General features: G+C 34.9%; 1 protein-coding gene across 8 annotated transcripts in view; it reads left to right on the top strand.

Annotated features, from left to right (window-relative positions):
* The window catches only part of LOC144962535 (potassium channel subfamily K member 6-like), a 197,650-nt gene that overhangs the window by 153,317 nt on the left and 29,333 nt on the right, over positions 1-15,000 (top strand). For 2 of the 8 annotated variants that reach the window (XM_078895558.1, XM_078895555.1), the window contains exon 2: positions 10,494-10,847. The exons of 4 other annotated variants lie outside the window; for them this stretch is intronic. In XM_078895558.1, coding sequence (XP_078751684.1) covers positions 10,640-10,847 — 208 coding nt within the window. In that variant the 5' untranslated portion in view covers positions 10,494-10,639. Of the gene's footprint in view, positions 1-9,941; positions 10,848-15,000 lie in introns of those variants that run through there. 2 more of the 8 variants (XM_078895556.1, XM_078895557.1) reach the window with 2 other exon arrangements.

Raw genomic sequence — 15,000 nt, 5'->3', positions numbered from 1 at the left:
AAGAACCTTGCCTTCAAAACTCCGTCGCTGACACATCAACAGCCATTCATATCCCAGACTACATAAAAAAAGACCATCAAACAAATACAATACAAAGGGAAACACAGTATCAAATTACATAAAATCTATTGCAAAAACCAACACATATAAACACATAATATATAATCATATAATTAATATCCGACGTTCACATATTTGCAGGTCTCATAACCCACTTCATTTATGGGCTCATATTTGAAATAGAAATCTGAAAAAAAAAATGACGCAAAATATAGTCTATTCATCATCCATCATGGTTTGTACTCTTGAGCACTTTGCCGGTCAGAGCTGTCTCCACGTATCACGATCCTCACTCTGCGTTGCGCATGGAGTCTGCGTTGTTTTTAAAACCATTTTTAGCCATTCTTCGGTCATTTAAATATGTTATTCTCTATCTTCCTCTAGCTCTCTTTCCTTTGATCATCCCAGATGTTATCAACTTTTCTATTCCGTCTCTTCTCCACACATGTCCCAGAAACCGTAACTGCCTCTTTCTGATGGTATCTATCAATATTCTTCTTTTTCTCACCTTCGCCAACACTTCCTCGTTCGTATACTTGTTGATAACCCCAACATTCTTCTATACACCCACATCTCAAATGCCTCTAACCTCCTAGTACACGTTTCACAACAGTTGAAAAAGGGTACTTATAACATATGCTTCCACTGCTTTCATTCTGGTCTTCAACTTTAGGTTTTAGTATGACACAACTGGACGCATTTTATGAAACACATCTTTTGCTATTCCTATTCTATATCCTATATGTCACGTGCGTCATGGTTAATGATAGTGCTCAAATATTTAAATTTCTTCACTTGTTGTGAACTCTCCTTTATTTGACAAGTGAAAGGTCGTGTTGTTGTCATTCTTTGAGACCACCATGCATTCGGTTGTCTTAACATTTAGCTTCAGGTCCATCTCTTCATTTTCGCTCACTAGTATATCTAAAATTTTATGCAGGTCCATGTAGAGTATGCCATCAGAGTACCATCGTCTGCGTATCTTATGTCAGCGTATCCCATGTTGTTCATATTCTGCCCCCCCCCCCCCCCCTCCCCAATTGCCGACGCCTTTCATATCTTGAGTTTCTTTGAATATTATTTCACAATATATATAATATATATATATATATATAATATATATATATATATTATATATAATATATATATAGCAACATTAATTTTTAAATGTCTAGATAACAGCGCCCCTTCTTATCTGACAGAACTCAGTGAGATACATGAACCGCAAAGATGTCTTGGTTCCTCATCCGATTCAAAAACTCTAAAGATAAGTAAAACTAGACTTAGAGCCGGGGAGAAAAGCTCTGCTTGGTCCGGCCCTAGAATTAGGAATAAATTGCCTTTAGAACTAATAAGAGAATCAACAGCCCTAGAAGCATTCAAAAAGAAACTGAAAACTCATCTTTTTCGGTCATGTTTCGGTGTGCAGCTACTCCAATGAATGATAAATGACTTTTTTGTGATTCTGGGTGTGTGTGTGTGTGTGTGTGTGTGTGTGTGTGTGTGTGTGTGCGCGCGCGCGTAATTGTCTGTGAGTGGAATCATGCTGTGCATGGGTGTATTGATATTTTGATATTTGTACATGTCATTGTAATGCGATCAGAGCCTGCATTATATAGCGGGGAAATATGCGCTTAACAAATGTGCACTATTGTTATTATTATTATTATTATTATTATTATTATTATTATTATTATTATTATTATTATTATTATTATTATTATTATATTATTATTATTATTATTATTATTATATTATTAAATATAATATTATAATAATAATAATAATAATAATAATAATAATAATAATAATATATAATAATAATAATAATAATAATAATAATAATAATAATAATAATAATAATATTAAAAGCTTCGGAATAATCAATGAAGCACGGATAAAGTGATTAATGTTTTTCGATTGAAATCATTGTTTTCAATGTAAAAATTGCATTTAATTTATCGTACCCTTTTCTATAACAAAACCAAACTGCTCGTCACATATCTCTGGGGATATATATTTCTCCTCATTCTTTTCATAAGTATTCTTAATATACTTACTTTCTGTGGCCTGGCTCATTAGGTTGACATTAACAACACTGTTTAACTAGGCCCATATTATCTGTTCCGTTCGGATGTCAGACCAGTTGAATTGGTCGATCATATCAATCATTAAGTATTGGCTAAAATGCAATGTCCTTAAGACATTGAAACTACCAATATAATGTACATTACATTATATATATATATATATATATATATATATATATATATATATATATATATATATATATATATATATTATTAATAATATAAATATATATTTAATACTGTCTTGACATACATAATATTCAATCTTATGATTGTGTTGGTGTCCATGTCATTACATCCGTATCTCAAAATTAAAATTCAACAACATCCGTTCACTTCAAGAGCATTTATAATAAGCACAGTCACCGTAAGATGCACCGTTTTACTGTACAACCGCTTCAGTAGTCTGAAAACAAAAACAACAAAAGAAACCAAACCAAAACACATTTTAAACATTTTGATCAGGAAATCAGCCCTGCCTTCAAAAATCGATCAATTAATATGACCGTCATTTTGTCATAAACTCTCAAACATGGGACTTCTAGCATGGAGGCCTAAATCATGTTATAAACATTAATTAAATACCATCAGCCAAGACTACAACTTAGATAAAAATTGAATTTTACTAGTAACGATTACAATAAAAAAAAATTGAGAACAGAAGACAGAAATACTCTCTCTCTCTCTCTCTCACACACACACACACACACACACACTCTCTCTCACACACACACACACAAACACACACACACTCACACTCCCTCTCATTTGCTCTGTCTAATATACTTTGTAATAAAGTGAGATGACACATAGGTACTATGATTACAATAAAAATCAAGCACAGAAATGCTCTCTCTCTCTCTCTCTCTCTCTCTCTCTCTCTCTCTCTCTCTCTCTCTCTCACACACACACACACACACACACCCTCGAATTTGCTCTTGTCTAATATACGTTGTAATAATGTGCGATGACACATACCATGCTGAGGTCCCATAAATGACGAGCAATATACCAAGGTGTTACTAAAATTATGACAACCTATCCTACAGGCATAGATATCTATATTATAATCCATCAGTAATGGAAAATGTTTATGATGCGTTTGGCATTTAATATCAAGCCATGCGAGCTGTATTGTGTATCGGACATAATTAAAACAGAAAGCAATTAATCAGCGTTTACTTGCATTGAAACCATATGTTCCATAATAATATAGATAATATGCGCTTGGCCAAGGAGTTCACAACATTGCCATCCGGAAGCATAACAGACCGACACACAAACTCTGTGTAACCATGAACTTTTATAGTCTGGTTAATACAGTTTAGTGAGAACAACTCACAAACGCGGATGGCAAAAACAATAACAAAGGCTTGAGTGACGTCATCTTCGAACTATCTATAGATAGAATGCGCTTGGCCAAGGAGTTCACAACATTGCCATCCGGAAGCATAACAGACCAACACACAAACTCTGTGTAACCATGAACTTTTATAGTCTGGTTAATACAGTTTAGTGAGAACAACTCACAAACGTGGATGGCAAAAACAATAACAAAGGCTTGAGTGACGTCATCTTCGAACTATCTATAGATTGTTCGAAGATGACGTCACACATGTCTTTGTTATTGTTTATTGCCATCCGCGTTTATGAGTACGGCTCACTGAACTGTATCAACCCGACTATAAACGTCCATGGGTACACACAGTTTTGTGTGTTGGTCCGTTATACTTCCGGATGGCAATGTTATGAGCTTCTTAGCCAAGCGCATACTATCTATAAACACGGCTGTATTATGAAAAACGCAAAAAAAAACACAAGTTTTTAAAAATGTTGGCCAGAAACTTGGCCTTCAAATATCGATCGATTAAAACGGCCCTCATCTTGTAAAAAACTTTCAAACCTGGGACTTCCTTGAAGACTTCCCTCCAGTCGAGCGTTTTTGACAAGATGATGGTTATTTAAATCAATTGATGTTTGAAAAATGACTTTGGCCAAAATTTCAAAAACCTGTTATTTGTTTTGTTTTTGTTTATAGCGTAGCCATCGTTAACTTATAGCCTGACACAAGAACCGTGGCCTTCGTAAAGTTATGGCCTGATACTGACCAAAAAATTACGTCAAAATGCCAGTCTTTTGCCACAAAAGAAAACAAATAGTGAGTTATGTTCAATAGTTCAACCAATGAAATAACTTGTTTCCATGAGCTCTACTAACGACAACTCACTAGACGGTGCAAAAACCAAATAATGACGTCAAACTGCCAGTCCTTTTGGATTTCAGTGTCAGGCTATAACATAACGATGGCTACGCAAGAACCCACTAAGACTTATGGTTTGACTTCATTTTTTTAGGTTTTTGCACCGTCTAGAGAGTTGTCGTTAGCGGAGCTCAAGGAAAAAATAAACTCAATTGGTTGACCTATTGAATACAACTCACGATTTGTTTTCTTTTGTGGCCAAAGACTTGTCTTTTGACGTCATTTTATGATCAGTGTTGCGTAGCCATCGTTAACTTATAGCCTGACACTGACCAATAAATGAAGTCAAAATACCAGTCTTTGGCCACAAAAGAAAACAAATCGTGAGTTGTATTCAATAGTTCAAGCAATGAAATAACTTGATTCCATGAGCACTACTAACGACACTCACTAGGCGGTGCAAAAACCAAATAATGACGTCATAATGCCTGTCTTTTTGGATTTCAGTGTCAGACTATAACTTAACGATAGCTACGGTGTCAGGCTATTAGTTTACGATGTCTTCGGTTCGAGTGTCAGGCTATAAGTTAACGATGGCTAGGATTCCCATGTCAGGCTATAATATGTTAACGATGGCTACGGTCTGAACAGTATTTTGTCTAGCATCGATTACTTTTTATGTCATTATTTTTCCAGAGGAGGTTGAATTAAGTCAAATTATGTTATCCATTATGTCTACATGGTATTATCTATGTCGAAATATCATTAATTTTACGTAGGAGATTGATTTAAGTCGACGTGTACATCTTTGCAGGTCTGACAGCCGAGCCGAAATACTTATGGGCCTAGTTTAACATTGTTATTATGGACAATATTTTGCGTCATTTTTTTTTTTAGATTACCATTACAACAATGAGCCCATATGGAATTGGGTTATCAGACCTGCAAATAAGTACACGTTATTTTAAGGCCAATTATGTTATCCATTATGTCAAAATGACATTGTCTTTTGTTTTGTTTTTTTTTGTTTGTTGCTTTAGGTCTCTTCCAACACAATTGAGGTTATATGAGAGACCGCTGAAACAAAAAAAAAACAAGCAATCTAACAAAAATAGTACAAATGAAAACAAATAGTGAGTTATGTTCAATAGTTCAACCAATGAAATAACTTGTTTCCATGAGCTCTACTATCACGGACCGCAACAGAATAGAAATTCAAAATCATAACCTAAAGATATCATAAGCTAAATTATAAATAACCAAGAACAAACAGGCAGAAGATTTACAGAAAAAAAATATCCCCTGTCAAAAATACAATCACAAACCAAAGAAGCAGGATAGGCTAGTAAAGAGAAGAAGAAACGACATCACTATCGGATCGTACACCCATGCGAACATCATAGGTATATATATATGATGCTCCCATCCAACCACCAGCAAAATGACATTGTCTATGTCGAAATATCGACGTGTATTTATGTGCCGGTTTGATGATCTGAATACTTTTCAACAGTCGTAACGTCACTTCCTTCCTAATGGCGCATGGTAACTTAGTAACACTGGCTCTAAACTATCGGAACAATGGCGGACGCCCGTATGAAATATTTCTCCGGCAAGCATAAAGGGTATCCAGAGGGGGGAAAAAACACATACATTTGATCATGTTTTGACTTTTACACATTCTGATCACAAGACATATGAAAAGTTCTAGCCAGCATGAAAAATAAAAAGTAATGATTTTCTTTGTTTAGAACCAAGATGGCCGCCGTTGCCGGGCGGCGTGACATCAGACTATTGAATCGTATTGTTGTGGGGCTCAATCGTGGTTGTAACGGAAATACTCTCAAAACCTGCGGCTATAATGTGGTCTCTTGGTATGACACTCGTTTTCGGATCGGAAGGTCCTAGCGCATAGTTGAATCCTTGGAAAAGGCTCTTTACTCAGTCTCTCATTGTAATCAGGTGTAAAATGAGTACTTGGTTGTTAACAGCGTTGTTTCTGTCCGTAAAACAAATAGTAATTTTGCCTAACAGGCTTCACACCTCGTCCTATATGTTAAGTGTTGCTGTTGGCGAGGGACCCCTTTGTAAAGCGCTTTGAGCACGTTTAGTGGACCTTGCGCTATATAAAAGCTATAGTTTTAAAAACTCTCAACAGAGAGTGTTATCTATTGCACCAATGTTGAATAAAGACCATATTTGCGTTCGGTTATCAGACCTGCGAATGTGTGCACTTTGGTCAAAATAAAGGGTTGGTCACATAAGTCGCTAGTCCAGGATTGATCATAATAAGAGAGAAAAAAAAAGAAAGAAAGAAAGAAAGAAAGAAAGAAAGAAAGAAAGAAAAAGAAGGACAGAAAGAAACAAAGAAAGAAAAAAAGAAATAAAGAAAAACGAAAGAAAGAAGAAAGAAAGAAAGAAAAAAGAAAGAAAGAAAAAAGAAAGAAAGAAAAAAGAAAGAAAGACAGAAAGAAACGGTTTCAATCACGGACCGCAACAGAATAGAAATTCAAAATTAAATGATAACCAATATCAAAAAGTTTTATGATTGAATATGTCGATTATTAATGTTTTTAGACAGACAATAGCCTTCAACAGGCATGACGTCACTTCACTCGTAATGACGCATGGTAACTTAGTAACTGGCTCTAAACTATCGGAACAATGGCGGACGCCCTTATGAAATATTTCACCGACGAGCCTAAAAGTGTATGCAGAGGAAAAAAACATTATAAATATGGTCTTGTTTTGACTTTTATACATTCTGATCACATGACATATGAAAAGTTCCAGCCAGCATGAAGAATAAAAAGTACCGATTTTCTTTGTTTAGAACCACGCTGCTCGCCGTTTCCGGGCGACGTGACATCAGAATCCAATTCTGCTACTGTCTGGATTCATTACATCAAGGCATGTGAATTAAATCAATTATTCAGCTATTTGTTTATCTATTTATGTTTCTTTAATTTCTTGTTCAAATATTTCGTTTCGAATAATATTTGACATTGCATAAGAATCGAATCCTAGTTTTTGACACCTTTCAGCCTTAATGATAAGATCATAATTGGATTCAATAGTCTGATGACACGTCGCCCAGCAACGGCGGCCATCGTGGTTCTAAACAAAGAAAATCGGTACTGTTTATTTTTCGTGCTGGCTAGAACTTTTCATATGTCTTGTGATCAGAATGTGTAAAAGTAAAATCATGATCAGATTTATAACGGGTTTGGGTGTTTTTCTCCTCTGGATACGTTTTTATGTTCATCCGAGAAACATTTCATAAGGGCGTCCGCCATCGTTCCGATAGTTTAGAGCCAGTTACTAAGTTACCATGCGTCATTACGAGGGAAGTGACGTCATGACTGTTGAAGCGTATTTTGTTAAGGGTTTTTATACTTCATGTTGTAATCAATAGCTCAAAATGAAATCGTCATAACTTTTTCCCGTGATCTTCGTTTTCTTTTATGACTATTTTTATTTGGGTTCGTGTCAGGCTTTTAAAAAAAATTGAGCTTTTATATAGGTCCTTCCTGACTACCAGCAACACGTAACATGTAGTACGAGACATGACACCTGTTAGGCGATATTACCGGATTTTTCTTTCATGTATGCTGTCATCAAATTGTGTGATTTATTGGCGAAAGCCTAAGATTGAATAAACTTTGAAACTTTGAAACACTTCCGAAAGAGACAGCACAGTTAACAGTCAGGGACTCAATCTACACCTGAGTATGATGAGAGAATGTGAGTAAAGAGCCTTTTCCAAGGACTCAAACTCGGGACCTTCCAATCCGAAAGCGAGTGTCAAACCACAACAAGACCACATAGCCGAGCAGACCACATAGCCGCACAGTTAACGAAGGCTCCGGTTCGACTCCCCGGTGGCAATGTTCAAAAGTATTTTTTCTCTATTTAAGTCGTCTGGCAACTTTTCTACTCACTTCATTTCTTGTTATCATGAACATTAGTGTCGGCTCCACTCATTTTTCTAAATTCAATTTCCTGAATCCGACTCACTCAGATAGAATACCAGATCAAGGCATTTGATGACATATTGCATTTTACCGCCCTAGGAACAAAAATACGAGTCGGACGAGACACGGGAATATTACCACTAAAACAGAGACAGAAGATAAAGCATAATAAGCAAATAATAATTTGCAATATTAATATATCGATAGAATAAAGAACTGTTATGCACTGAAATAATAGAAACACATTTTTTTTTTAAATTTTGGCCAGAAAACTCGTCCTTCATATATTGATCGATTAAAATGACACTCGTCTTGCCAAAAACTATCAAACCTGAGATTTCAGACAACTCTCCAAAGAAGTCCCAAGTTCGAGAGTTTCTGACAAGATGATGGTCAATTTAATCAATCGATATTTGAAGGTCGAATTTTCAGGCCAAAACTTTTTTCATGATTTTTTTTCAGAGAACGGCAGGGGACTCGTAATAGAATACATATATAAAAGTAAAAAGGTTGGGTGGAAAGTCGAGACAACTATCATAAAATCATTAATTTGCCGGAGACAATATGAATAATGAGAGAACAACGACCTCTACGTGTAAGGTAGACAACTCTTGTCTGGCACTGACGAAACGCCTTATTCTATGTTGGCCAAAATTTAAATTATTTCTAAATTTAAATACCTTTGAATTATTAAGATTACTATCGCGTCTTGTCAAATAATTCGAATGCGAGACTTAAGATAGGTCTAACAATTAAAAAAGACATTATTAATGAAAGATATTTGAGATTGTGCGGAAAGGAGGTTTTTGTAATACTTCAAAAAAAAAAAAAAGAAAAAGGAAACAAGATTTTAAAAATATTTTAAAAACCCCGAATCAATTAAACAAAATCAAAACAAAAACAGAACAACACACATAAAAAGAAGAAAGAAAATAAAACCCACAAAAATTAAGTAAGTCAATGAATTCTGCCGTTTCTATTTTTTTGTTTTTTGCCAGTATACTTGCAATCTGGCTCTTGATTTTGCTGAAGTCGAGAGACGATTGATATTTGAAGGACGAGTTTCCTGGCCAAAATTTACAAAACGTGTTGTGTTTATTTTTCAATGTACGTCAGAAATCTACGGCGATGATTGGATGCCCCTTCTCTCTCTCTCTCTCTCTCTCTCTCTCTCTCTCTCTCTCTCTCTTATATATATATATATATATATATATATATATATATATATATAATATATATATATATCACGTCAGAAATCTACCAAGCACCGATTGTATGCCCACCCCCCCCCCCCCCCCCGCCCCCCCTCGTCCTCCAAATATAACCGACCGATTAAAGAGACCATCACTCTGTCAAAAACTATCAAACCTGGACTTTAATGAAGTTTTAGATCAGCATCAATAACTAACAATGACGCCAGTTTTTTTTTTTTTTTTTTCTCTCTCAATTGTTCCGAGAGCGCTGTTTGTCGTGTACTAGTAGGTCTAGAGATTCGATAGTCGTGTATAAATAAATTCATCACATTAATTGTGTTTTGATCGATGGGTACACATATTAAATATATTTGCACAAAAGAACACATTGGTTGTAATCAGAGCACCTGGTGTCGTAAATCGTGTGACAAATATGTAGAAGGTACGAGTGACTGAGTTATGACTATCAGTTAAAAGTCCCCTAAAACGTGCGACATTAACTAAATGCGTGTGAACTAACACAGCTAATACAAAACTGTCCCGTAGCATTTTGTGATGCGTAAGTCTAATACATAACTGTAATACTTAAATGTCTCGTAGCATTTTGTGATGCGTAAGTCTAATACATAACTGTAATACTTAAATGCCTCGTAGCATTTTGTGATGCGTAAGTCTAATACATAAATGTCCCGTAGCATTTTGTGATGCGTAAGTCTAATACATAAATGCCCCATAGCATTTTGTGATGCATAAGTCTATTACTGGAATGCCTTTTTAGAAGTGTATGATTAGTGATTCTTAAACGAATGCCCTGTAGAACTTAGTGACATGTGATTCTAATACATGAATGGTCCAAAGAATATTACAATACGTGATCCAAGTACGTGAATGTTCTGTACTGAACACTTTATACTTGTAATTAGTTACGTAATTATAATACCAATTTGAAAGTAAAATATTATCAAATAATATTTAGAGAAATTCAGGATACAGTACAATCCATAATGTGAAGTTCCCATCTCAAAAGTTCTAAATATCCAGCGCCAACACTTGTGTAATTTTCTGCATGTATGTGCGAGCCACAAGGATATTATAGTTCGGTTCAAGGCTCAGTTTGGAACAATGTCCAGAGAACGCCAAAAGAAGGACGTACGATGGATGGTCACCAGACCAATTTGCAGGCTCATCACACATGTATTCTTCTTTTTTGCTTTCTTGAGCGGTGGAGCCGCGGTATTTATGGCCCTGGAGAGGCCCGGTGAAGATGAACTAGTCAAGGTTTTGCGGGAAGCTCGCCAAATATTTTTGAAGGAGAACCCGTGTGTAGAGGGTAAGAGAAAAATTTTTCTTCTTCTTCTTCTTCTTCTTCTTCTTCTTCTTCTTCTTCTTCTTCTTCTTCTTCTTCTTCTTCTTCTTCTCTCTTCTTCTCTCTCTCTCTCCTCCTCCTCTCCTTCTTCTTCTCTTCTTCTTCTTCTTCTTCTTCTCTCTTCTTCTTCTTCTCTTCTTCTTCTTCTTCTTCTTCTTCTTCTTCTTCTTCTTCTTCTTCTTCTCTTCTTCTTCTTCTTTCTTCTTCTTCTTCTTCTTCTTCTTCTTCTTCTCTTCTTCTTCTTTCTTCTTTCTTCTTCTTCTTCTTCTTCTCTTCTTTCTTCTTCTTCTTCTTCTTTTTCTTCCTTTTCTTGTTTCTTCTTCGTCAAATTATTATCATTATCATCATCACCATCATCATCATCATCATCATCATCATCATCATTCATCATCATCATCATCATCATTATTATTATTATTATTATTATTATTATTATTATTATTATTATTATTATTATTATTATTATTATTATTATTATATTTTTATTATTATTACTATTATTATTATTATCATCATCATCATCATCATCATCATCATCATCATTATGGCCATTATCAACACTCATCTATTCTTTTTAAACCTTATAATGACCATCAGCATCATCACCTACTTCAAGTTCAATCGTCATTATATTACCATCCATCATTATCAACATCATCATCATTATCATCATCATCATCATCATCATCATCATCATCATCTTCTGCTTTATGTCTTTCATCATCATACCCATCTTATCTTTTTGCCTCGTCTTCTCCATAAACTACACGGCCACTTTTTATTATGGTCAGGTCAAAAGGTTTTACTTTCTATACAGTACTCGGTGGAATCTGAATTCCAGCATGCCCTGCAAATGATGCTGTGCGTTTAGGCGGCGAAATACTCACAACATCCATAAGTCGGATATAATGTACCAACACAGAAAACTATGTGTAACGTTGAACTTTTATAGATAGTATGCGCTTGGCTAAGAAGCTCACAACGTTGCCATCCGGCCAACACACAAAACTGTATGTAATCATGATCGTTTATAGTCTGGTTAATAAATAGTTCGAAGTTGACGTCACTCATGTTTTGTTATTGTTTTTTGCCATCCGCGTTTATGAGTACTTCTCACTAACTTGTATTAACCAGACTATAAACGATCATGGTTACACACAGTGTTGTGTGTTGGTACGTTATACTTCCGGATGGCAATGTCGTGAACTCCTTAGACAAGCGCATACTATCTATACAATTTAGTGAGAACTACTAATAAACGCGGATGGCAAAAAACAATAACAAAAAGCTGAGTGACGTCAACTTCGAACTAACTATAGCCTGATTGATATAATTTTAATGAGAGTTACTCATAACAATGGCTGGCTAAAAACAATAACAAAGGGCTGTTTGCGACAATGTCGTTCTTTCCATGCCACACGGTGAATCTGAGTGACCGAATTCTATCTATAGATAGTATGCGCTTCGCCAAGAATCTCACATTGCCATCCGGAAGTATAACGGACCAACATACAAAACTCTGTGTAACCATGAATTTTTATAGTCTGGTTAATAAATACAGTTTAGAGAGAATTACTCACAAAACGTGAATGGTAAATACCCAATCATTATTTCGAACATTATATTTACTCGTAAAGCATAACCAGGAGATAATAGGCTTGACGTTCAGTCGCATCTTGACTTTAGAAATTGACAATTATTTAGCAGCTGTGATATTTATGGATGCTCAAAATTATAGAGTCCAATGTCAATACAACCCTTTTAACAGTAAAATGAAATATTGATTTTGTAGTTAAAAACACAATCATTCTTTCTAATCCACGAAAACTAACTATACATCAATTACATGACGTGTTTTGATTGCTTGAAAGTACTTCTCCGCCTCCCTTGAACTCTGAACTAACATTAGAGGTTTGATCATCTTGAGACTAAAGAATAAGAGGGCGCGCTTATCTCTGAAGTTGACATCAGAGGTTAGATCAGCGGATTGGCAAAAAACGCTACCTCAGAGGTTTGATCAACGGGCCATCGATATCTTATTTAGCGACATTGTGTCACTTGTGACATTAGACCGATGACACCATTACTTATGTCACAAGCAATACCAAATTGCAATTTCGACAATATATCATTAATTTCAGTCAAACCAGTGTAATACATATGGAATTTAATAATATTTCAGAAACCAAAGACTTCAAAAATAGAAATATACATGGAAAATAGAGCATCTGAATGTGACTTGTGACATAAGACCGGTGACACCATTACTTATACTTTACTTACGTACAAGCAACACCAAATCACACTTTCGTCCATACTATATCATTATTTTCAGTCAAAAAAGCATAATAACCGCAAATCAGATGACCATCCAAAACAACAGTCAATTATGCTAAAATGAAATTCAATAATATGTTAAGAAACTAAATACTTTCAAATTGGAAATATACTTAGAAATTAATAATACCATTGTTGCTATTACTTGGGTCAAAATCGTCACTAAAACGCAATTTTGCCTCAATAAATCAAGAATAGCAACTGAACAAATGTAATACAGTCTGTTAAAATGTTATTCAATGACATTTCAAGCTTTGAAGAACATGAAAACAGAAATACATTAGAAACTTCAAACTTAAGTGTCAAATGTGACATTTTAACCAATGACACCAATGGTCACAAAAAGTACCAGACGTCACACAAACTCTAGATAAATATCAGCCATGGTAATGAATTCATGCAACCAGACGATAACATCACCCTACTGCTCAAATCTGCTTGTTTGTAGTAATTTAGTGTATTAATAGTAAAACAAATCAAATTTCTTGACAACCCTTCTATTTATCTGGATTCGTCAAAAGCTTGAGTTTTGTCTTTTTCTTGATTCATACAACCCTGAAACATAAAAAAATTAGAATTACAAGGAAATGATTAATTGTGTGAAAATCAGTCTCAGATGAGATGTCATAATATCATATTTGTAAATAGAATAACAGATGAAAACATAATTTTTTGGTGGCACTTTGTAATATCCAATATCAAGTGTTGCTTGTGACAATGTAAAATAGCGATGACACCAAAGTTCAACTTACCTTTTCTGCATGGAGCCACGCCACGCTGGAAAGGCAACTGAAAGTGCGGCACTTCAAAGGCTGGTCATGGTAAGAAGGGTGGATCAAAATTGCGAATCGCCATTTAACGAAACAAACTTCCACGTGTTCACGCATGCCGTGTTGCTTGTGACAAATTACACCAAAACCAATAACCCTCAATATCAGCAAAATTGAATACATTTACTCCAAGATTTGAGTTCAGAAGGAAAATCTATGCTTTTTTCTCATAATAAAACATTTTATAACCATTAAATATGAGCTTTAAAGTTTCGTGTCGAGTCTTAGTATTGTGTTGTGTTTGATGGCACCAAAGGTCACAAGCAATGCCAACTTTTTAAGAACTCTATATGAAACTCAATCAGATATGTAATCTACTGCAATTGCGTTTAAAGGTAAATTTTGACTTTATACTATTATTCAAATTTCAATCATGTCAGCTAAAACATCACATTTAATTTCTACATGCTTTCTAAAAAGGTGATGCGTTGACCTCGTTTTAAGCACATGCCAAACTGCATTCAAATTTGACTTTCAAGTTGTTTATTACATATTCTGTTCAACAGAATATGTTGAGCTAATTCATTTTATACCTTCTTCATTTTATCAATTGATTACAAGCATTAACCCAATTAAAACAGCCCATAATTAAGTAAAAATGAAATTTTCTTAACACTGGTATCAGACGGGCACCTTTTGACATTGGCTCATATATATATATATATATATATATATATATATATATATATATATATATATATATATATATATATATCTGAACGTAGAGCGTTGGTTGAGGACATTTTTTGTCAATGCTTCCTATTTACAGATTAATTCGATAATTATTATGTAATTGTGCATTCTGAAGGATTGATGGACGATTGCAGGTTGTGCTGTGTCATGTTTTGTTTGGACTGACCTAAGTGTGGAGAAAACCAAACACACACCGATTAGATAGGTAGTAGGTAGTACTTAAATTAATATCCTCACCGTGCAGTAGGTGAGTGTAG

This window comes from Berghia stephanieae, chromosome 1 (assembly GCF_034508935.2).
Source record: "Berghia stephanieae isolate SIO BIC M18660-M18661 chromosome 1, UCSD_Bste_1.3, whole genome shotgun sequence".
Lineage (NCBI taxonomy): Eukaryota > Metazoa > Mollusca > Gastropoda > Nudibranchia > Aeolidiidae > Berghia > Berghia stephanieae.
This window is presented reverse-complemented; position numbering and strand designations above follow the sequence as displayed.